The sequence below is a fragment of the Lytechinus pictus genome, chromosome 5, assembly GCF_037042905.1.
Source record: "Lytechinus pictus isolate F3 Inbred chromosome 5, Lp3.0, whole genome shotgun sequence".
Lineage (NCBI taxonomy): Eukaryota > Metazoa > Echinodermata > Echinoidea > Temnopleuroida > Toxopneustidae > Lytechinus > Lytechinus pictus.
This window is the reverse complement of record NC_087249.1, coordinates 29,570,169-29,595,770: the sequence shown is the minus strand read 5'-3', so window position 1 is coordinate 29,595,770 and position 25,602 is coordinate 29,570,169. Positions and strand designations below refer to the sequence as shown.

At 37.0% G+C, this 25,602-nt stretch overlaps 1 protein-coding gene and 1 long non-coding RNA gene across 2 annotated transcripts; both read left to right on the top strand.

Moving 5' to 3' along the window:
* Window positions 1-9,333: 9,333 nt before the first annotated feature.
* LOC129260317 (repulsive guidance molecule A-like) lies at window positions 9,334-10,738 on the top strand. The gene has a single exon (XM_054898320.2). It carries the CDS (start codon window positions 9,349-9,351, stop codon window positions 10,093-10,095), a length of 747 nt encoding a protein of 248 aa, XP_054754295.2. The 5' UTR covers window positions 9,334-9,348; the 3' UTR covers window positions 10,096-10,738.
* A 9,225-nt stretch (window positions 10,739-19,963) lies between these two features.
* LOC129265652 (uncharacterized) lies at window positions 19,964-24,356 on the top strand. Its single transcript, XR_010293721.1, has 2 exons — window positions 19,964-20,888; window positions 21,300-24,356. It is a non-coding gene; the product is annotated as an uncharacterized LOC129265652 (long non-coding RNA).
* The last annotated feature ends 1,246 nt before the right edge of the window (window positions 24,357-25,602 follow it).

Here is a 25,602-nt window from a genome sequence, read left to right as displayed (position 1 = left end):
TTTATTCTAAGATAGTTACTTTCAGAAAGATATAGGGCCTATTACTTAAAAGATCGTTTACGGCTACCACAGTAATTGTTCCCCGCACAGGTGATCTGTGACGTCACGGTTTGGATTTACTTCTTCAAACTTGTTTAGGATAACTTCGTATTCTTTGGTAGCATTACATATCCTGTGCTATATGTACAGTATTTACAGGGAGATAGGACCTCCTTGGTATATGCCATTACTTACTGGCTAGATATTTCCTTTCGTTTTATTTTGATCTGTCGAATCGTAGGCCCTGTAGTTCCTCTCGATGTCTAATCTGACTCGGTGATAGACTGCTGGGTTGCCACCTCTCTCTATATATATGCATCGAGGTAAACAAACAAAATTGGTGTTGAAAGACCTCGCCGATACCCCGCCTACCATTGGCCCAGTCACATTGCTAACACATCTTCATTACAAAGAAAAATATTACACAAGTTGCTATTTCAGTTGTTCGTAACTGATCTTGTAACTTGACAAAACAATTATATGACAGTATGAGCTATAATACTTATGAGAGAGTTAAACCCTTGGTTTATTAAAAGAATGCATTCCAAAGGTATCAATATGTGCTTCATATTCGTCTCGGATCAGTGACCAGAAATATCAGATTTTTTTGTCCACCATTGAGTGTAAATAGCAATATTGACTGTTTCTGCAGCCAATTTTTTTGTATTTTCAGACATTGCATATGGTTTACGTTGAGGCATATATATTCTATTCGCACATGTTTCCATACACCCTCGCTGATACCTTATTTGGATATTACTCAATACTCATGATTCAATTCACACGATTAAAAAATGAAATACTGCTGTATAGACTCTATAGAGATGGGTGTTTATTGGAGGTACTCTACCGATGTAGAGCTGCCAGGACATCTGCGACTACGTGTCATGACTCCAAGGCTTGTTGCTAGGCAACTGAAGAGCATGGAGGAGGAGCCCGCTGAGAGCATGTCAGGTTGAGTGGAGGAGGAGAATAAGATGAGGGCATGGAACGTTTAAAGGGTTTGGTGTTCACAGATTCTTGTGTATTTAGTTCATAAATGGGGGTTATTGGAGGTACACGCATTCTGTTTCTGCCCCCATTTCAATTTTTGCTAATGGTAGATGTCGGTAGTAGATTATAGAATATTTTTATTAGTAAAATTATTACTTAAATACTAGTGCAGGCGGCTTTGTTACCATTTTTAGTTTTCACGAAAATGACAAAATCATTGATCGCTTCATGCGTGACGGGTGTTGCTGAAATTATTGATAGTTCATTTCTTACGAGGCACATTGCAGCGAACACGAGCACCACAGCCGACATTTTGATAAAGATGCTTTCATGATTTGAGAAAGACGCCTTTAATGATTTTGTATCAGTCACCCATCTCTTTAGCCAAGGTAACCCCATCATTGCCCCGCTGTGTTTGGCGCGCAGTATCCTGCTAGGATGACCCTTTCGTCCTGGAAGAGAGTTCTTCAACTTGATAGAGGAGGATAATGGTGATGTTGATGAGGGTTACCACAAACAAGCCGAGCTTGGCGGAAATGAAAAGATGAATATTCCTTTCCCTGGTTATTGGAGTATCACTGAGATATTGATTGCTAAAACTAGCAGGGAATCAACTCGAAGAGTCCCTTTATGTACATGTTTTCAGAATGGGGGTTTCACGTTTGAAACACGTCCGATCCTCTTGCGAATACATGCTCATTGATATAGAATGTGTCTTATCAACTTTCTACTAAGGAAAGTGCTTTGAACCTGTCACTAATTTGTGATTAATTTAGGTTAATGTTTTTCCACGTATTCAGATATTCGTTTATTTGTAGGCCTACATGGTGTAAAACATTATTGTGCGAGTCTGTGAGTGTTATTAAACCAGTACAACTCTCAGTATTTATCATTGCGATGGTTACTCGCTTCGTAGAGAATTGGCAAATAATGCTGCCATAACTTTGTTCCACAGGAGAACACGTGCAGTAAGCTTTTTTTGGAACGATGAATGATTCTTGATAGTTCTCTCAGCCGTGATAATCCACTGACAATGGCCAGGCATTTTGTTATCTATGGCCAACGTCAAAACCGATGAGTTATGGGATTTGGATGAATGAGAACTCAGATAATGGAATCGATTTATGAGTGCCACGAGCAACTTTGGAAAAAGAAAGACAAGTTGGCAACCAACAATTTGCTACCGTATCCCCCTACACAACCAGGGAATGGTCGGTAAAAGTATGGTATACGTCCACAGTCACGCGACGAAATGTTTTGTTTTTTTAGTTTTTGTCTAAATGTTTAAGTCATTCCTCAGAATATGAAAATAAACAAAATAAAAGAAAAAGCTTTTTTATATTCCATGTCATGTCTGCACCATTGGGCTCATACCTTTAATGAATCGAACGCGTCAAAGGAAAAGAGTTCGGAATAAAGAAGATAGCCGTAAAGCTCTCTTGCTTAGAATGGGGGTCTCTGATTGGATTTTGAAATTTTGCATGAAGGCGTCCCGTGGACAATAATTGGAACATAATTCAAAGCAAAAGCTCAAACATGACCAAAAACTGTGCTCCGTGCTGCTTTTTTGTGTGTAAATAACCATTCTAATAAAATGTTGAGCGAGTATTCTTAATTGAAGACATACATGGTCTATATACCGTTCAAAGGCTCCACATACTTATACCACTATACACTCCTGCAAAGAATGGGTCATCAATAGAGCTGTGTATGCAGTGAAATTCCCATGCAATCATCGTGTAAATTGGAAAGAAATCGTTCAAGGGATAATTCTAATCAAAGCTTGTGGGGCTTCCTACGGATCAAAAGGAAACTGAAGGTTACCTCATGAATGGGGGCCCGGTAATCGCACATTGTGCACTAGAAATACGAATTGAAGATGTACGTGTATGACGAAACTTGTGTCCTCCAAAGGGCGCACAATTGTGATTATTCAGGACAATGGAATCTGTTTTTATCGTAGAAAATGCATTGCTGTATTGCGACTGAGTTCACACCTTACAAAGCTTTATTGTTCATGTCTTTTTTCATCTATTTAATTGGGCAAATGTTTCATAGTCTTCTCAATACAGTTCGAATTTCGATTATGTTTATTTTGTATTTTATTATCTAATAAAAAGCATATTGACTGTATTTATAAAGTGGTGAATATTGAGTAAAAACAGTACACAAAAGTCATTAGAAAGATTCTGGACGTTCGTTCATTATTTGAAGATGGTTATGGCTTGCGGGGAAACATTTCGACCCGCTTGTGATACGTGTTGTACATGCACTTGGCGATTTTAAAATTAGATTGTAATTCGAGAGGCATTGTCGTCATATTGATGACTGTCTATATGCAAATATTGTTTCTCCTGGAAGCGAGATGGATGGGAGCGCAGGGCTGGAGGTGATGGAGCGAGAGGGTATCTTCTTGGAAGATTATGGAAAGAGGGGGTTCTCCGTTGAGAAGACACTAGTTTGATTCCATGGCACATTTTCAATCTGTCGTTTTGGAAGATTCTGTATAACACCAGCGGGAATACTGTAGGCAGGATAGGATGACAGACGCCATCGCCTCCACGCTGCCTACAGAATAGCATTTCTCTGAAGTCACCCCACCCACATCTCTCCATTTACATTCATATTATAATCATAAAATACTTCCTATATGCAATTTATCTGTGTATCGTATGGGAATAGAGTTGACGCGATCCTTTAATTTCAAATTCATCAACTTCAAAATAATTGAGCAGTGTATTAAATGCAGGAGAACAATTTGCAAAATTTTCAACGAATATTCGGGCAGACTACAGAACTTTATTCTTTGATCTTTAGAGAGGGTTATCCATCATGTGCGATATTCCGAAGATGTTTTGCCGATATTATGTGTGGGTGTGTGCCCCACCATTCCATGAACCGTCTTTTGACTCGAATTTGAAACAAATACATGCTGAAATTCAAGAAAAATGAATAAAAATGGCAACAAGGAGGAGGTGGATGTAAAACTAGATTAGAACCCGTCTATTCCATAAGGGGAGGGTCGATCCACTTTCCTTCTTTCCTCTGCGGTAGCATCGAAAGTTCACCAATCGGGTTGCAGTCATCCGGAAGAAGGGAAAATGATTAGGAGTATATTTTTTATTACTCTATTTTGGTCGTATATCATGGTGTGATCTGCTCGCTGTCATTGTAATAGAATATTCGGATACTTGTGGCCCTTGACGTAGCGTATTCGTATGAAATAGGGTTGGTCCATCTGTTCTGCAATCACACACTAGAAATACTACATACATTAGAGAAAATACTACCATAGAGCTAGTTTATTTTGCTGAAAGGTAGCAACAACATGACCTCAAAGAGACATAGTACTGACTTATGCATGTGCCAGGAACAACAGCGTAAATTGTATTAACCTCCATCCCTGGCTTGGTTAGTGATTTTCTTGACCCTATTATTCTGCTTTATTTCCCTTTCTTTCTTCTAATTCATCTCACTTGAGAAAACACATCGACAAAGCCGTCGGAGTTCTTTTCAGAGGCACGAAAGTGGAATAATTCTAAATTCAATAGCGAGCAGCAGCAGTGCACGAATAACTTTCTGGTCCGGCGATCGAGCGCGCGGCTCACGCATTACGACGACGGATGCAGTGAATATAAAGTTGAGAGTAAACTACTAAACATGGTAAATTTAGACATTTGTTGTAGCTAGTGATGCTAATGATGACTCTATTTGAAAACTGATCATTTAATTTTTATGGCCATTTGCATTACTTTACACTTTCATTTTATTACATGCAGGGACACGTTCGTCTACGTATTGTTTACCGAATTTAATCTCTGGTTTAATTTTACACCTGTAAAAAGATTTATATCAGTATTAAAATATACGACTCTGCCATCTCTAAGACAGGCATAAAAATATTTATCACAATTCCTTGGAATAATATGGATAATATTGAGGAGCCTTTATTAAAGTGGACGAGTCTTGGTTTATAGGGATTGGTAGTATTTGGTACCGTACTTTTCCTCCATACTTAGTCAATACAATCAATAGTCCAACTTTCCAATTACCGCAGCAATAGAAAACGTTTTTCTCGTGGGTTTGTTAAGGTCTTTCACGTAGACAAAGAACTCTTGAAGTCCAGTTTTCACGTCGTATAATGGAAGTTGTTATGGACTGCTCAATTTCGTTCTGCATTAAACATCCAATTGAATATAGGGTTCTGGTAACAATGTATGCCTACAAGTTACTCTGAACGTGATGGAATGATAACATCGTAGACAATAATTGAGTGTTGGACTGTCTGAAATGGTGGAAATTGAGTGGTATCATAAAAAAGTAATATGTCTTTATGGAGCTCTTACCATACTTTCTGGTCATAAATATTGCATATTCCCTTTAATTTGTCTGCTGGGAGTTGAGTTGTGTTCTTTACTGCTGGTCCATAACAGAAAAATCTGTAGTGACAAAACCATAGTAAATGAGCAAGTATTGCAGCAATACTCTGTTGTTCCATGTTACTTCAGACCAGTCCCTCCATCAAACCCATTTTTGTGGAAAGGGTATTCTTATTTTCGTGGTTGCATTAGTCCATGATGGACATCATTAAAGAATAAAGACTCTAGTGAGATCGAACCAATTTGTCACATCAAGAATTCACAACAACGGCTCATTTTGCCATGAAAAGTCAAGATACACTGTCGGATCGTGGACCTATAGGTCCATGGTCGGATTAACCAAGGAACTCCGAGGATGAAATGTGTGGCTGTCACAACCTCTCCATATCGGGAAAGTCCATCAATGTCACCGAGTGTTTGCTGGTCAAGATTGAATGCAAACAAGCTTTCTCTGAACTTCAGACTGAACTGCGTTATCCCCTTCTCTCTTTACACTCGGGGTCAATGTCACTTGAAGTACTGACCATGACACGGCTGGATTTGCTTTGTAGTTGAAAGCTTGGGTACCTGGATGGCGTTTGTATTTGATCAAATTGCTTTATCCAAGTGGATCAATCTGGAAAGAAAGCGATTGAATTTTCATGCGGGAGAACTAGAAGAGAACCTCGGAACCATGGCGTGTTCTAAACTCATATAAGGAACACGTGATAAAATATTTTTGTGGGGTTGCCTTACAATAATATTACGGGTATTCAGCGCTAGTTAAACTACAAAGAAGAACTAAACCTTTATAGCCGTTGCTCATCTCAATAAAAATATTACGTAAAATTCAACTGTATACCCTACTATGGTATACCAAAGTTCTCGAGAACCAAGGAAGAAGGGACCCCGTCTACGAAACGATTGTCCTCTTCCAGCCTGACTCCAAAAGTTCAAAGACGGTGAATTCTCATTCCCAAGAGAGGAAACGAATACTATCATCTCCTGTATTCCATGGCAGTTTACCTCTTTTCGGTATTGAAGCCAAATGGACGAATTCAAGTAAATTGGTTCTCAATGTGTTCAGGGGAGACCCTTCCCATTGTATGCTCAGCCTCAGAAAATGTTGACGTTGTATACAGTAGTTTACATGTAGGTTTATTTAAAAAAATGTCCTACCATGCGCTATTCCTGGTGTTTTGGGGTTATGTTTGATAGTGACATCAGCTAGACTCTGGAATGTGGTCTGGGTTACCTGTGTGTCAACAGTTCGTAGATCTTTCTGGCGTCGGTCTACTTTTTTATGAATCATGTACACATTCCAGCTTCGAGACAACAGATATCGACATGATCTATTCGTAACATATCCCTTATGTGATGGTGATTATCCAGCCTCTTCTTGGTTTTGTTGTCATTTGCATTAAACCACTATCGTATAAGCATATGTATGTACATACAGTATTAAAAGTATAAAACAAAAAATTTCAAGCATGTACCAACTTAAGTTAATGATAATTAATTTCAGTATAAACTTTGCTGCGCAAGATGATAGTTTAATATCTGAATATTTTTTTAATACCGTTTGCTTCTTGTTTGATGGAAAATGTGTTATGAGATGTTATCTCGAGATGTAACGTACATCTACATGGACATCCTTATTGCCAAGTACTCTTCACCGCAGCTCAATTGGGATAACACAAACATCGAACTTTGGCATGTTTTATTACGCAGCTAGGGATGTGTTTCGGATCCTCAACGACTCCGGTGAGACGACTTATTTGTCAGTCGCGCGGGTTACAAGGAGAATTTTACGACGGTTTTTATGACAATCACCTTCACTGGCAGTGTTGTAAAAATTGTATCGTCACGGGTTGGACACAATCTTTTCTTCATGCCAAGGTTATTCCATGTCTGAGGTCGTTGATTGCGGTCAAGAATAGCAAGGACCCATATTTCAGTGAAGACGTTTTGAAATCTAGTTCTGGTTTATTTTATTAGAACCCATCATATATATCTTTATGATTTTATATCCTGTTTGTTTCGATGACAAGCAATTACAATGTACTATTTGGAAAGTTACTGATGTTATTTTATGGTTTATGAATAAAACTATGTAGTTTAATTAATGGGGACATTAAAATAAAATAGGACAGTGTTTATCAGATGTTACGATTGACGGATTTCTTCAGTAAATTTTCCCCTTTTTTCTCCAAAATCATTTTTTCTGCTCTATTCCTACGGTGATAATTTGTTGAGATTTTATTATTCTTCAGGCTTTTCATTTTTCAATCTTAAAATGATCCAGATATTCTTCCTCGTATTCTCGCCTACATAAATATCTATGATTTCCTAACTGCACAAAGACTAAACCCATACCCGATGACTTCGTCTGTCTGTCGTTACCTTCTTATTTTCCCATCGCTATTAATTCCCATTTCAATTCAAATTGAGACCAGATTGGTTTCAACCCTAAACTCGGAGGTAAAAATAAAGGAATTCACAAAACTAAAAGAGAAATGGATTATTCAGTTTGGTCGTTCACCAAGAGCAATAACAATCCTTGATAAGCAAAGGAAAATATAATCTTCAATTGAAAGGGGATTATCGCTGGGGTGGGGTTTTGTGTCTCGCCACTTTTTCGCGCCCGAATTGACGAGAATTTTCACCATCAGCTTTCCATTTTACGGTCAGATGACGGCATGAAAGGGGAAATTGTGGTAATGAACCGAACATATAAAGTGTGGATGTTTTCTCTTCCCTTCGTGTAGCCCTTCTCCAAGCCCCACCCTCTTCCACACACGTACACCCACTATGTTGGCCATTGAAGGCTACCGTAATTGGTGGATGCTATCGTAAGTCCATGATGATGTGAACAAACTACACCGTATACATCGATGAATTAACCCACTGATTTATGCAAATTAAGAGTATTTAAACCTTTTACCTTTAGTTACCCTTGAAATGAAATGCCGAATTGATTAGTTATTGGTATTAAACAATTTTGAAGTAGATTTTACAATCTCGCTTAGTTCTGGATGGCCTAATTGGAAATGTCTTTTTAGAGCAAGACCAGTCTGACCAACGTCCATGGTCCAATCATTGACCCTCGGAGGGTACATGGTCCAAGCAAGATTGTGCTCCGTGCCCCCCCCCCCCCCACCGATAATTCCTTAGCTCTACCAAAGGTTTCTAACCCCTCTGCACTTGGCCATGCCTTTGAAACACGAGAGACACTGGAATGCGGTCAGGGGTATTACGTCGGGTCAGACTGTAAAACCTTGTGATTTATACGCAGGTAAAGCCTGCACTCATTGCCTCGACATGGCGTTTGCAACACAGGAACAAATTTGATCGTTGTAGCACCGTGATGAAAGCAATGCTGATGGAAAAACCAGCAGGGGTTGTAGTAGGCGATAGGTCCATGGTACAAGCATGGAGCTACTGGTACAAGTGCAAGTTTCTCGCAAAACAAATGAACAAACAAGATTACCTTCTTTGTTTTAACTGAAAATGTATTCCCCATTTAATATTGAATAAAAAAATAATTGGCCCCTTTCGCAATGTCTATTCCACTATAGTCTATACTGGGTATTTCTGCGTTTAATATAATAGATCTTGTGTTTCTTGAAAAAAATGAACATGGAACTTAATCTTCATGTTATTGGCATGAAATCATATTCTCCCTCATCCCCTCCCCTGTGCCCTTGAACCAAAAGTTCAATACTTATTGACAGAGGGCGGAAGTTCCACAGTAAGCCCACCCCATACGTTCTCCGCCATTCCATCTGAAAAGTAAACCCCTCCCTCTTGTATGGGTTTGAGGTAACGTCCTTATCACATTAGCCTTCACGCTGGGTTGTCAATGGTTTTACACCGAATGAATCGGTCAAGGTGACGAGGCCAAGTGTCTCAGAATTTTCATATTTTTTCCAAGTGCTATATTACTTCCTTTAGTATAATGTTTTTATTCATTCTTTTTTCATTTCTGCAGTTGACTGTGATTATCAAACCCTTCCGGGACGGCGAGTGCGCACAGAGGAAACTGTACCAGGCCACCGCTGGAAATCTACCCACAACTTTTGACGACGGGACAATCACGAGCGGTCGCGAGAAAGGCGTCGTCATCATCGAAGTCATCCCCGATGAGCACATCGAGATTCACATTCGGTACATCGCGACGTTGATTGTCATCCGCCAAGTCGGCCGATATATCACTTTTGCCATTCGAATGCCTGAGGAACTGATCCAATCCCAAGGCGCAGAAGACATGCAGCTCTGCGTCCGGGGTTGTCCGGTCTCAGAACAGATCGACTATGCCACGTTCTTGAGCCAAACTACGCGTGCAGATCGCAACTACAAAGAGCTCCGGACAGAAGCCATTGCCAAATGCAAAGAAGCTAAAATCTACGACGAATATTTAGACTCGTGCGTCTTCGATCTCCTCACAACGGGCGACGCGAACTTTACACAAGCCGCGAAGAGCGCCCTCACCGACGTAAATCGTCTTCATCCAAATGCTTCCTTTCTTTTCAAAAACAGGACTAGTGTGTTTGAAAATGCATCCTTCCCAGGATACAGGGACATTGATGGTGGAGCGCCACCAAGAACTTATTTATTTCGTCACCTACAGTTCAACCTAGCAATGGTACTTCTCTCAATACTCATCAGTAGTTATATGTCTTCATGGTGTCATATTCAACGGTGACACACCCAATCCCATCCCAGTTTTGTAAGCCCCTCCCCAAAATCCCATATTATTTTGTATATTATTTTGTAAAAAATATATTATATTAACTTGTATTGAAATCTATTATATAATTCAAATCATCCTGAGCAAATGCTGTACATACAATTTATTAGAGATATTTGGAATACTCGTCATCAGTTAAAAATTTATGGAGGTAAATGGAATGTTCCAAATTTTAAAACACTACTCTCTATGTAAAAGAGCTTATTCTGTCCCACATCACACTCCTTGAGAAGTCTCTTTGGAGAGAACTAAATATCTTTATACAGTATATAATAGCTCTTTCTGACATGAGCTGTATTTGCTGAGAATTCTTCACTCCAAAAGAGGTAAAATTCATTCTCAAAAGATGCAAATCTCACTCCAAAAGGATCGAAGTTGTCTCTGAGAGGAGTGTGATTAGGTACCAGACAAGCTCTTTTACATTTAGAGTAAGAAGGTTGATATTCTTGAATATACCAAAATTTGAAAGAAAAATTTAAAAGAAATATTTCTCTTGTGGAGGAAAATGACGGACAGCAGTTATGAATTGCTCAGGGTATATTTGCTGACATGGCTTTGCTAAAAATGGAATTAAATATGTGACAAAGTTAAAACTTTACATGCACTAGTTCTCTTGTATACTCTGTTCGATCAAAGTGTTTGTTTTTCTCAAAAAGTGGTGACGATGACTTCGATGATTTATTGGGTGTTACAAGAAACTTAGTTTGGGTCAGAAAATCAATCAGAAATCTGCCAATGAACTGCAAATTTGCACTTTATTACTAGTCCACTTCTTGCAAAAAGTTTTGGAATCTACTTCCTCAAGTTAAAATTGATATATAATTTTGAACTTGCATCAGAAAATTGCAATTCATTGCAATTATTTTCGTTCAACCTCCCTTTAAAAGTTAAGTCTAATCACTCCCGTGAAAAGTGGTCATGCTAGATATTAGTGATGGTGGTGGTGGGCGAGTGGTGACGATGGTGATTATGATTGTAGTTACTCTGGTAGTTGCTGATGCATTTGTGGTTATGACATTGTGGTGGCGATAAGTGTGATAATGATAATTTCAACTTAGTCTGCTGGGCAAACCCTTCACTCGAGTTAAGGGTCTGAATGTGCAGCCTACTCATGCCTTGTGTACTGAAGGACCTCTCGTTTCAAAAACAAGTTTTGTATGTGCTAGTCTTTGCGTGGAGGCACACTTGTTGATCAAAGTTCCAATCAGGGTCTGCGCCTGTAGACTAATTTCAACTGGTGATGATTGCAAATGTTGAAAGTGATTATGGTGATTTTTACTCATGAATATGATAGTGCTTTTTGCAATGATGATTTCAACTGGTGATCATGATGATGATGATGATGATACAGTGATACATGTATTTGTGATGGATAGTGATATTGTAAGAGCAAGGTGATCACTGATTACTGTGGTTGCAGAAACAACCTGGACAATGACCAGTTATAACAGATGACCAGAAGTTCTTATTGTGTATTGTGAAAATGAAGGTTGGTGATGGTTATAATGGTAATTATGATGATTATTGCAAATAGTGATCAGGTAAAATTGCCGATTCGTCTATTGCCAACTCGTCCACTCATCACATAATCTACCTTCATTTAGTCTAATGTCATTCCGTCCATCAACATTTCGTCTAACAACCATTTGGTCCAATCATCACTTTGTCTAATCACCAGTTGGTCTAATATCCATTCTATTTTCCTTCATTTCACCCAATTAGCACTTAATCTAATTAGAACAAATGGTATAAGGACTAAATGTCCATTGGACAAACGGTTATTAGACGAAATGTCAATTAGACCATGTGGATAATGGACGAATTGATGGTAGACCAAATGGTAATAGACGACTTGGTAACTGGACGGATTATCGTTAGACCAATTCAAAATAAACCTGTTGATCATGATTGATGAACTGGTGGTAATAAACGATGATTGGGTGTGGTAATGATATCCACTAGTGACTGCCAACTGTGATGACTTAAAGGGGAATCCAACCCAAATAAAAACTTGTTTTTATAAGGAAAATAAAAATGAGACAAGTTGATAGGTGAAAGTTTGAACAATATTGGACATACAACAAGAAAGTTGTGAATTTTTTAAAGTTGTAAATATTGGTAATCACTATACCCATGGAGACTTCAAATTGGCCGCATATGGGATGTCATATAGTGATGTAAGGCAAGGACTACTCTTCCATGTACTCCAATACATATAATGGCTAAAATTTCATTTTTCCCCAAAGTTTTATTTCAAATTATATTTTTCTTTCAAAACAATATACTACCTGGGTTATATTTAGATTACTCCCCCAGGGGAATAAATCCCTGATAATAAAGTACATGGCCTATGGAAAAGTTATCCTTGCCCCTTGTCATAATTTACTTACCCAGTTGCCAATTTGAATTCTACATAGTATTAGTGATCTCAATTTTAAAGCAGCTATAACTTTCTTTTTGCTTATCCGATTTCTTTCAAACTTTCACCATTCTGTTTAATTCATTGTTCTCCTTCCCAACACAACATTTTATGGCCAAGGCTGGATTCCCCCCTTTAAACTGGTAATCATGATGGTAAATCTGAAACGTCTATGGTAGTGGTAGTTGGTTGCCGATGGATGATGGTGGTGGTGGCGGAGGTGATGGCGATGGTGGTGGTGAGGATGGTGATAATGATGGTGATGATGATAGCTATGATAATGGATTCGTTGGAAACTTACCGGTAATCGTGCTGACGGTAACGATGATGATGGGGACCACAGTCATCCGTTGATAACGTCACTACAGAACATCGTTTGGTTCGATCATTTTGTTGAGAACTGTCATTAAAATAGAGTGCGTGCCACACACACACAAAAATGATTTTCGGAGCTGGATTCCTTGGTATTACAATCATTAGATATGTTCCATTATAGATTTGAATCACTAGAGTAAAATCTCTTCTTTGGCTTGATTCCAAATAATTAATGAATTGTTCAAACGTGGCCTATTACAAAAAGTAAATACAGGTAAAAACGATTTGCGCAGAAACTTAATTGAATCTGAATCCACTTTGAAATTATAAAACTAGGTAATAAACTTTACAAAGAATACGAAATGAATGCTAATTTACAATTCATTTCTTATGTAAAATTGTCCCACCCTTCCCAAATCTTTACCAAATTGTCTGCGCAACTCCGTTTTTTAATGTAAATTTAATAGTCTTCTAACTATAAGATTTCATTCAATTCATTTAATTTCACTCTATAAAAATAACTTAAATGAAAGTTATGAACAAATTACATTTTGGATAAAAGGAACGACAATGCTCAGTGAGGAAACACAAAATGAAAAACAATCCCAAGCAAAGTGTTCATACATAAAAATGAATTTATACGTGAACTGTTCATTCAAATTAAATCTTACGATGATGTGAAAATGAAGTACTTAGTACCAACTACCATGAGTCATGAAAAAAAATCATAAAAAGGCTCTAAAGACCAATAACTCCCTATTATTCTGACATGCACCATGTCGGACATCACCCCCCCCCTTCTTCTTTCTTTCTCTCTCTCTCTCCCTCTCTCTTGACTTCTTAAAGGGGAATCCAGCCTTGGCGATAAAATGTTGTGTTGGGAAGGAGAAAAATAAATTAAACAGAATGGTGAAAGTTTTAAAGAAATCGGTCAAGCAATAAGAAAGTTATAGCTGCTTTAAAATTGAGATCACTAATACTATGTACATTTCAAATTGGCAACTGGGTAAGTAAATTATGACAAGGGGCAAGGACAACTTTCCCATAGGCCATGTACTTTATTATCAGGGATTTGTGGTTTTCTCCTAAGTACCCATTCCCCTGGGGCAGTAATCTAAATATAACCCAGGTAGTATATTGTTTTATGTCCTCATGAAAGAAAAATATAATTTTAAAAATAAAACATTTGGGAAAACTGACATTTTAGCCATAATATGTATTGGAGTACATGGAAGAGTAGTCCTTGCCTTACATCACTATGCCATCCCATATGCGGCCAATTTGAAGTATCCATGGGTATAGTGATTACCAATATTTACAACTTTTAAAAATGTATAACTTTCTTGTTGTTTGTCCAATATTATTCAAACTTTCACCTATCAACTTGCCTGATTTTTCTTTTCCTTAAAAAAACAAGTTTTTATTTGGGTTGGATTCCCCTTTAACCATTTTATAGCGGCGGGATAGTCGAAGAATTCTTCAAGCATCTAAACATGAATATTATTTTGGGGAGCACGTTAATAACTTGGATTTGAAGAAAGATTTGTAACCTTGAAGAATTTAGGCCAAGCATAGAAGGGGTACTGTGTGCTCTTTGAAGATACCCCCCCCCCCCATAATTATAGACCTGTCTTCCAACTTTCGCTTTGCCAACTCCCCTTCAATCCCACCTCAACTACACGGATGATATTGAAAAGAAAAATATGATGGCAACGATACTTGTAATGATGATAACAGAATGATAGTAAAAGATAAGGGAGGTGATAATAATAATGCTGGTGATAGTACTGATTATAATAATAATTATTATTATTATAATGATAATAATGATGACAATAATAATAATAATAATGATAATAATTATGTATAAAAAAGCATTTGAACACCATAACAATCTACACCTATATACCACACAACAACTATACGTTATGTATATATCATTGGTGGGAAAAGTCAAAACATGAGTGATTTCACATCAATTTTAAAAATATATATATATTATAGTTACATTTGAGAAATACTACGATAATTTCGACAGTGGTATAAAATGGCCCACTGTGGGAAGATATTTGGTGGAACTCAACCGTAGTCCCACGTGTATACGAGTTTTAGAAGTTTTTTGGTATAATACAATCAATAGGAAGTGACCCTTTCTTTGTCCACGTGAAGTGATAACAATCTGCGCGAAGCTCCTAATCTTCCTGACAATCTTAACCCCCATACAGATGATATCATTCATTATTGAACTACACCTGAAATGACAAACCTAAAAGAGCGGACCCCCAATTAAAAATGGCGGTCTTATTTGATGCGGTACCGGGTGAATAGGTTCATTCTATCGGGCCTTTTCCTCTGGGTGAAACCTTCTCTAGAACCTGGTGGTGGCGAATGTCAAGCAAAGCATTCAATTACGAGTTGACAAAAGATGAATTACTCACACCTCTCAACTCAGCGCACGTTATTTTTACTGCAACTTCGCTGGATTAAAGAATTAGGTCCGATCCCCTTTGATTAGTATAGAGTATTTCAATAGAAATGGGAATCCTTTTATATTCCTTTTCACCTTACGTGTGGGACTGAGGTGAGAGAGGGGTTTAGGAAATAAGAGAATGGTTCGGCAACTAATCCAGTACTACTTTGAAAAGGGTGGAAACTTATTAAATTGAAATTTACAGATCCTATCTTTATTTTGGCCTAATCTTAAAATCTCTTTCTCATCTCCCGCTCTGGCTCTCCTCTCGATTCTTTCTCTTCGATCCCCATATTCTCCCCTTCCAATATTTTCACATTTAACGGGTACTCCAGGCTGAAAATAATATTTCAATGCAGTAAAATTAAATGAGCAAAACGAGGAGAATTTCATCAATGCCGGATGAAAAAAATCATGAACTGAACGAAATTTGAAGTTTCACATAATTTTGTAAAAACATGCAGTATAGGTCAGTAATATGCATTTAGGGGGGCTGATGATGTAAAATCCCCACTTACATTTTTGCTTTATTAGTTATATTCACATTGTGCGTAAACGTTTTTTGCTTGTAACAAAATAAGTTTTAGCAACGAATTTGTTAAAATGGTAATCCAGTAGTCAGTCATCATCATTTTAACAGAATTTGAATAAACGTAATGTTTGTAATTGTAATGAAATATAAACGAATAAGTGGGGAGGTGACATCATCAGCTCCTTCGATGCATATTCTAATACCAAAATAATACAAAACGTTAGAATGCTAGAGCTTATTCTCGTTATTCCCAACCCAGTGTTAAATGTTTTTGTCTGATTTTTTACTCATCTATATTCTAATAATATATTTTCAGCCCAGAGTAGGCATACTCCTTTAAACATCCAAGTTAATCTGTCATGTTTTTCCCTGTTGATTTCATAGTAAACAATTTGATGGGGTGGAATTGGTCTCTGTAGAATAGAATATAGTGATCGGATAATTCGAGTAAATATTCTCTGATCCAGTTGTGTTTCTTTTTTGTTATTGAAATTTCTTCCTATTTAATACAAAAATAGACTTGGTCCTAGCCACGAACCGGAACGGTACGATAGTCGAATTTACAGCTAGCCTTGAGCCCAATTTCATACTCGGCTTGACTTGGTATTGAAGAGCGGAGAAAGCAAAGCTGTGAACTTCAAATTGTCCCCCAGACTATATGGCCTTCTTTCAGACTTCAAGATTATTATCATTCTTCTGAAAAGAAGGGAATTTTGTTTATGACCTGAGCAGATGACGCGGCAAACTCCCGAAGCTCTTTGAAGATGTTATTCTTCATATGCCGCGATGATTAATGATAAGACTATAAAAAGGTTTAAAAACAATTCAGCATGATCTTACGCCTATATATTTAGGGCTCGTTACGATCGGAACTACGTTATTGGGTAACTGGAGTAATAGTTATGGGACAATAATCGTACTCTAGAAGGGAAAAATGGCATATTATCCTACTTTGAAAAACATGCAATACATCTTTTCTTTATTCTCTTCCGCTCATGCCCGACGGCAAACCAATACTTATTCATTAAGTTTTTCATCATTATTTTGGTTTCTATGATTTTGCGGATACCATAAGCACGATGATCTGCGGTGTACCGTCTGGCTTTTATGTTAGAGTCAACATTAGCTCATAATTTAACCTATATTTCCCAGTTTTCGCTTTTGATGAATTTGAGGACAACAACATGGAGGGTTGTCGCCGGAAAACATTTGAACAAGTGTGTCGACTATGAATGCTATAGAGAAGTGAAAAGATTTGGGAGAGGTGCAAAAAGAAAAATTATTATGATTAATTACTGTTCATGATGAGATGCCACTATAACGAGGCAACATTGAATGAACCATCACACTTTGCGAATAACCGCAAATATTCTACACCAAAGAGGCAATTATCATAAATTCCAATCACCTTGCAATGTCTTTCTATATACACAGATCCATCATGTTCTTGAAACATGTTTTTTTTTCTATTTAATTACCAGTCTAAGTCTTATTTTAGCACTTTAAAAAATAGTTACAGTTTTGTGACAAAATATCATTATCAATTATTGACTATTGCACTTAATATTGTGCAATAGCCAATAGCTGTTTATGATTTTTTGGTCAATGTTTGTTAAAAAAAAACGAAAACAAAAACAAAACAGACCAATGAAAAAGAAAGAAAGAAGTGCTAACCTTTGGCCATATGACCAGGCAGTCAGTTGAATATAGTCGAACAAAACAACAATAAAATTAATTTATAAGTCGTGAAAAAGTGTGATCAAGGTTATTGGTTTCAAATTGGCCACATCCAAGTATCATGCCATTGTATTGCAGGGTAAGGTTTAGTGGGACAACTCCAATATGTGTTACAATCACCCGTGTATAGATGGGGATATGGGGCTTGGGGGCTAGCCCCCCCCCCCGACCAAGAGGCAAAATAAGGAGGAGAAAAGAAAAGCAAAAAGGGTAAAAATGATATTACTTTCAATATATTGTCAAAATATATACCTAAAATCAGCTTCTCGTTTAAAATATGTCAAAATTTCGCTTGCTCGCGAAGTTATAAATTAAACTGGTTTTACCTCTCTGTATGGGACAAAGTCATTCTTAATACATTGGACGAATGTGTCCAAACAAAACCTGGTGGTCGAAGACAAAAGAACATCTCAAGCCACGTTAGCGATGACGTAACATAATATAATTCATGCAAAGATGCGGTTGACCGAGAAGAAATGAAATAAGAATATATCAGCCGATCTTCAAACAAATTGCATCATTTAAAGAGAAACCACAAGTTTGTTTGTGGTTATTAGCTTTACTGGATAACAAGGTGGTCCGTTAAAGTTTGGCACCAGTATTGCAGTAAGTACATACTTACATCAGGGAGTTGGGTATGGCGCGCCATCTGTTTCATAAAGGCGATAAACTCAGTTTATCGCCGATTACACGATTTCACGATTACGATTCTGCTGCTTTGAGTATGATATTGATAGCTAAGACCTAAGTAAGAAGAACTTTTGTCCATGGTGACTCGATGCTAATGTTGTAACTTAGGCATGAGCGCGAGTGCCTGTAAGTGTTACCATTGAGGTTATCCAGCACAGCAAGAAGAAAAAAGCACGGAAGATGTATTTCATTTTCAACACTGAAAGGCATGTGCAGCAGGCATGATTTTAGCTGTTTCGCTGTAGTTTTTCAGGCAAATTACACCATTATGTTTCATTCCTGACTTTCTGAGTCATGGTACTTTCCACCAAGAAAGTGAGTAAAGTATGAGATAAATAGGATCTATATATATGTAACATACAAATGTGAAAATTTGGAACGGAAAGTGCACGAGTCAAGTGAAAGTTTTAACGCATGTATTATGTGCCCATTACAAGCGGCTAGGTTCAATGCTTGTATTTTCTGGTAGCCACTTTTGATGACAACAAAGGGCGATGAAATGTCCAGCTCCTACGTCACTCTCAATGGGACGGTTCGCCGATGAATATTCATTGGATCATGTGCATGGGTGTGTGTGTGTGTGTGTATACTACACCGAGTGTAAATAACGAGAGTTTTCAAATGGTGAGTGTGTATAAAACAACGTAGGGATAGGAGTTTATTTAACAGAGAATGAGACAGAGTAGTATAGTGCAGAAAATAAAAGCGTACAATGAAGTTTTACAGAAGAGGAAATAATATAAATATATGGAGGACAGTGCAAGATGAGGTAAGGCAAGTACAGTGATGTTGTTTTTTCAAAAGTATTAGTAGAGGAAATAATACAAATATATTATTGAGGACAATGTAAGATGAGATAAGGCAAACTTGTGTGCAGTGAGGGTTTTTTCAAGAGGAGATAATACAAATATGGAGGACAATGTAAGATAAGATGATCAAGGCAAGTGTACAGTGAGAGCTCATCTTACATTGTCCTCTACAGTCTACATCATCATTATACATTATTTGATAAAACCTCAATGTACACATGCCTCATCTTACATTGTCCTCTACATACCGGTATTTTTTTATCATCTCCTCTTTTGAAAAAACCTCACTGTACACTTACCACAGCTCATCTTACATTGTCCTCTTTTTATCTTATCCTTATACATTCTTTGTTTAAACCTCACTGTACACTTAATTGCCTCATCTCATCTTACATTGTCCTCTAGATATATATTTGTATTATCTCCTCCTTTGAAAAAAAAACCTCATTGCAGACTTGCCTCATCTCATGTTACATTGTCCTCTATAATATATTTTTTCCACATGATTTCCTCTACTACTAATACTTTTGAGAAAAAAAAAATCACTGTACTTGCCTCACCTCATCTTGCATTGTCTTCCATATGTATTTATATTATTTCCTCCTCTGTAAAACTTCATTGTACACTTTAATTTTGTGCACTATACTACTCATTCTCTGTAAAATAAACTCCTACGTTGTGTTATACACACACACACCATTTGAAAACTTTCTTTGTTTTTTCACTCGGTATTGTACACACACATGTGCACACGACCACAATCTAATGAATATTCATCGGCAAACCGTCCCATTGAGAGTGACTATTTGAATTAGTTGATATTTTTGATAGCAGATATTTTTTTAACCAAAAGTAAGGTTTTGTGAGAGAAAAGGATTTCCAAAATTAGGAAAAACAATTATTTCAGAAAAAGGATAAATTATGCACCTAGCATTAGAATGTTTTGTTTTTATATGTGGAAACTGCACAGATAGTGTGTGTGTGTGTATTTGAGTTTTTGTCAGACGTGTATCAATCAGATATGATTATTTACGTCTGGGACCGACCTTTAACATCACCATCCAAAAGACGTGACCAGGGCTCGAACCTCGAACCTCTGCATCAATTTGTAACTTCCTCACATAGCTTGGATTACAGGCGCACGCCACAACGCCCAGTTAGTGTGTGTGTGTGTGTGTATTTGAGTTTTGTCAGACGTGTATCAATCAGATATGATTATTTACGTCTGGGACCGACCTTTAACGTCACCATCCGAAAGACGTGACCAGGATTCGAACCTCGAACTTCTGCATCAAATTGTAACTTCCCCACGTATCTTGGATTACAGGCGCACGCCACAACGCCCAGTTGAAATGCAAACATTAGTCTTCTTTCAGACGTTTAGATTTGTCTTTGGCAGAGTTAAATGCAACAAATATGCATCATTTTTTAACTGCTGCAGACACCTGTTCAGACATAGAAGATTATTTTTACCAACAATATTCAATTTATTTGTCAAGTCCATTTAATTCAGACTGTAGAGTCAAATATGCATTACATGTAGGTTCATGATGATATAGAAAGTTATGTAAACTACAATTTCAGTGATATATTTATGGTCATGAAACTGAGGATGTTTTTTCCCTCTTTTTCTTTTAACCTCCTAGATTGAATAAACACAGTTACATTGGTTCTTCGGAGGCCAGCTCAGTTGATTGTTGTACTTATACAATCCCAAGAGGAATTTGCCATCCGTAATAGTTCCATTTCGTCAACAAGCCACCTGACTTAACAAAGGTATGTTTTATAGGGGCATATGGGTCATATCTGCAAATTGTGCAAGGCTACAAAAAATACACAAAATGCACAGGGGTGAACAATTCTCAGTATTGACGTTATCATGATGAAGTTTACAGTTTTGTAGGAAATTGTCTTCATTGTTTATTTTTGTTCGTATACATAATTACAAATTTTTAGTGTTTTCTAAGTTTGTAGGAGCAGGATGGGGATGCACAACTGACATAGAATGTAATCATGATTATAATCAAAATTGAAACACTTAGTTTCTCAATATGAAAGAATATGTCATTGAAAAAAGAAATGTATTCTACTAAAATTGAAAAACTTAACTTGCCTTATCAAAATCTAAAAACTTGCTTTTCGATATAAAAAACACGTCTCTCATTTGTTTACTTGTTATTGTCGCAGCTTTAATGAAACTTCCATTTAAAAGTTGTAAACAACGGGTCTCCTGGAGGATACAAGCACTTGGGCTGGTACCAACCTACACCATGGACGAGAAGAGGTTTCATATTTAACAAGATGGATTGGAGTACCAAATTCCAATGACTTGGGCAGTCCTTTGATCGATGAGGTAATACAGCTTCATAGATACAATAAATAATTTTTTATGCAGTTCATGCAGGTATATCAAAGTTCAACTCTTATTTTTGGTACATGTATTTCCAAATTCTTTAAAAGAAAGAAAGAACAATCGAATTGAATGAAAAATTAACTTTTTTTATATATATATTGTATCGTATCCGAACATCTACCCCCTGGACATCCACCCCCCGGACATCCACCACCCGGACATCCACCCCCCGGACATCCACCCCCTTAGGACATCTACCCCCTAGGACATCTACCCCCGGACATTTACCCCCTGGACATCTACCCCCCGGACAATTACCCCCCGGACATTTACCCCCCGGACATCTACCCCCGGACATTTACCCCCCGGACATTTACCCCCCGGACATCTACCCCCCGGACATCTACCCCCTGGACAATTACCCCCTGGACATTTACCCCCCCCCCCAGACATCTACCCCCGAGCATCTACTCACGGATATTTTGGATACGGGGGGTTCCAAAATTACGCATCATTTCATAAGTGCATGCAGACCCAAAATTGCACAAAAACGTAAATTTGTGTACAAATCCAATGCAAATAGAGTTTTTAGCCAAAATTCATAAATGTATAATTTTTCCATTTACTGATTGAAATCAATTAATTCCATCTTATTTATGGTCCAAATAAAATCCCCGACAATTTCCATTGAAAAAACAATAAAAAACATAAAGTCCAAAAACAAAGAAATACATAAGAAATTTTGAAAACAGTTAAATACATGAAAAAATTAATATGATTTTGAAATTTTTTGTTAGTACATTTGAACAGATTAATATAAAGTGTCTGTGTACCAAAAATTAGCATTTTAGGGGCATTATTTAGTTAATTAAAGCAAAATTCTGATTTCATGCATAAATTAGCATAATTAATTAGCAATGAGATTTTTCACAGAGTTTGATCCTGTAGTTTTGTATATTATGCCATTGGTAACGCGGGTGCCAAGTTTCGTCGCGATCAACGGCCGAGATCATAAGGAGGGGGGCTGAATCAGCCCCCCCCCCCCCCACAGTCTTCTTAGGCATCGAAATAGCCTAGTCTATTTAGGTTTAATTCATGTGTAATATCTGTTTTATAAATCTTCCAAATGATACCAAGTATCGTTCAAGTGGGTTTAAAGGGGAAGTTCACGCTGACAAAAAGTTTATTGTTAAAACAGAAGAAAAAAATGATAAAAATATTGCCTAAGTTTTGAGGAAAATCCATCAAAGAATTAAAAAGTTATTTGAATTTCAATTATTTGAGTTGTAACGTCATATTCGGGCAGCATTTCTACATAATGAATTTTTTTTTTTCTATACCTTTTCTATATCAAAGGACCAATCATTTTACACCCAAACATGAAAAGAAAACACAAAATAACAAAAATATGTCCTCTGGAACCATTAAAAAATGAAATTCATGCATTTTATATTACATAACTTTATTTGGCAGCTGCTCGTGTGTGTGACGCCACAAATCCAAAGGCTAAGCTTAGAATTCTAATAAATTATTTAATATTTAACAGATTTTCCTCAAACCTTCACCAATTTTTTTGTCTCACCTGCATAGCAGACTTGTTTTGTCCAAGTGAACTTTCATGTTAAGATTGAATGAGTTGCAATTATCTTAACTTTAATATATTTTAAAAAATTATTTGCTTCTAAATTGAAGACAAAGTGAAGATTGAAATGGTTTGATTTGTTTCAGTAGCAAAAGAGGTGCAGACTGCAGAGCTTCAAAATATTTGATATCGCTATAATATTGTCAGTACTCTATATCATTCTTATCTTTCCAACTATTTTGAGGCCGCCTGAATCGCAAACCCTGTATGGCCAGTTTTTGTTTATGACAAACAATGATGAGGGATGGCTGAAAATCCCTCCAGGTAAGTTGGGGTTTATGTAATTGACATGGTAACCAAATATGAATTTAGTAATTTATAACAGGATGTATATGCCTGAAACAAAGTGCAATTGTTTGATAAATGTTAATTGAATTGGCCACTATTGTAATTTTAAGATTGTCCTTATTGTTAGCTTTACATAGACACCAAAAACAGAGGATATTGTTCCAAACTGGAATTATGATATTACTATGCTATTGTCATATTTATCATCACAATAATGTATCTGGTAATGTAATGCTATCTTAAAGGGATGGTCCGGGCTGAAAGTATGTGTAGCTTAATAAATAGAGTAGAATTCACTGAGCAAAATGCAGAAAATTTCATCAAAATCGGATAACAAATAACAAAGTTATTGAATTTTGAAGTTTAGCAATATTTTGTGAAAACAGTCGTCATGAATATTCATTAGGTGGGCTGATGATGTCACATCTCCACTTGTTCTTTTGTGTTTTATTATATGAAATTAGGTTTATTCAATTTTTTTTCCTCCAAGAACTAGAAAAATTGGATTGTCAACTGAATAGTGCATTAAATATTTATTGCTGCAACTTATTTCATTATAAGGGAGACATTCAGACAAGTATGAAATAATGAAAAAAATATGATTTTATGTAATAACATAAGACAACAGAAAGTGGAGATGTGACATCATCAGCCCACCTAATGAATATTCATGTTTTCACAAAATATTGCTAAACTTTAAACTTCAATAACTTTATTATTTGTTATCCGATTTTGATGAAATTTTCGGCATTTTGCTCAGTGAATTATACTCTATGTATTAAGATATAAATATTTTCAGCCCGGACCATCCCTTTAAGTTTTGAACCAGGATTTGATTTTTGTGGGATATAATATACATGTATTTTATATACACCTCAGTTCAATATGTTTTACAATGTAACTGTACATCTGATTAAGTTTATCTTATTGTTACTTAATAAAACCACTTTACTCCAAAGAAGTATTTTGAATATTGGGTTCTTTCACTATGAAGTATTCTTTATCCCGCTTAATATTCAACCTTTAATGAGAGCTGTGGTAATGAGTTCCATGACATTTGCTCTGGCGACAATTGCTCCGCTGTAAATTCCACACACTATTCAGCTTCAACCCCTAAACCTACCATGAAACCCTATTGCAACCCTGACCCTCGAAGACAGAATTAATCCTGGGGCAATTATCGCAGGAGCAAATGTTGGGTCACCTGGTAATCAGATGGAAATGATTGGAGATGAAGATTAAATGGGGGGGGGGGGGGTGGTGGAGATAATGAAAGGTGGGATGGCCATGATGATGAGTGATGGAGTTGAGAAGGGTGGGGACGACGAGTGGATGGAGATGATGAGAGGAGGAATGGGGATGATGCAAGGATGGATGGAGATGATGTGGGAGGGATGGAGATGATAAAGTTTAGAGACGAGTGGGTTACAAGAGACGAGCAGGGAGATGAGGTGGATGGAAACGATGTGGAAGGGTTGACATGAGGAGAGGTTAGAGATGAGAGGAAGGATTGAGATGAAAGCTGGAGATGTGAAAATGGTTGGAGATGAAAAGGGAGTGATCATCATCAACTTCATCAATATCATTGCCATCACCACACCATCATGATCATCGTCACTATCATGACCATCATAATCACCATCATTATTAATATAATTACTTTCATTATCACCACCAAATAAATTATCATTGGTGTAATGAGCCAAGGATTTTGAGAGGGACAAGATATGGCAGATTGTGCCAGTATTTTTTTTTTTAATTGTGAGCAAGCAAACTTCTCTATATTTTTATTACATAATTTTACGTTTTGATAGATTCTGACATAATACTGAAAATCTTCTCTTTTCTTTCTCTTATTATTTATGTTTTGTATTTTATTATCATTTTTTTCGGGGGAGGGGGCTCTTTCCCCCAAGACCTCACCCCCACCATCATCACCAATTTCATCATCACTATCATCAAAATACCCGTCAACACCACTGGCTTCATCATCACCATCATCGACACCATTACTTTCACTATCCTCATCATCACCACCCACCTCATCACCAGTCTATAATTATCATCTTCACCCACATCATTATCCTCATCACCACATCTTGATCATCATCTTCACGATTATTTCATCTGTGATTTCATACATAGAAACTACATGTAGTACTAAGTATATGTCACATTATTTTTTACCATGCTTGAGATTATACTTT

Bases quoted from the DNA above. Each gene is read 5' to 3' on its own strand.
- LOC129260317 (XM_054898320.2), top strand. From the start codon at position 9,349: ATGTTTTTATTCATTCTTTTTTCATTTCTGCAGTTGACTGTGATTATC.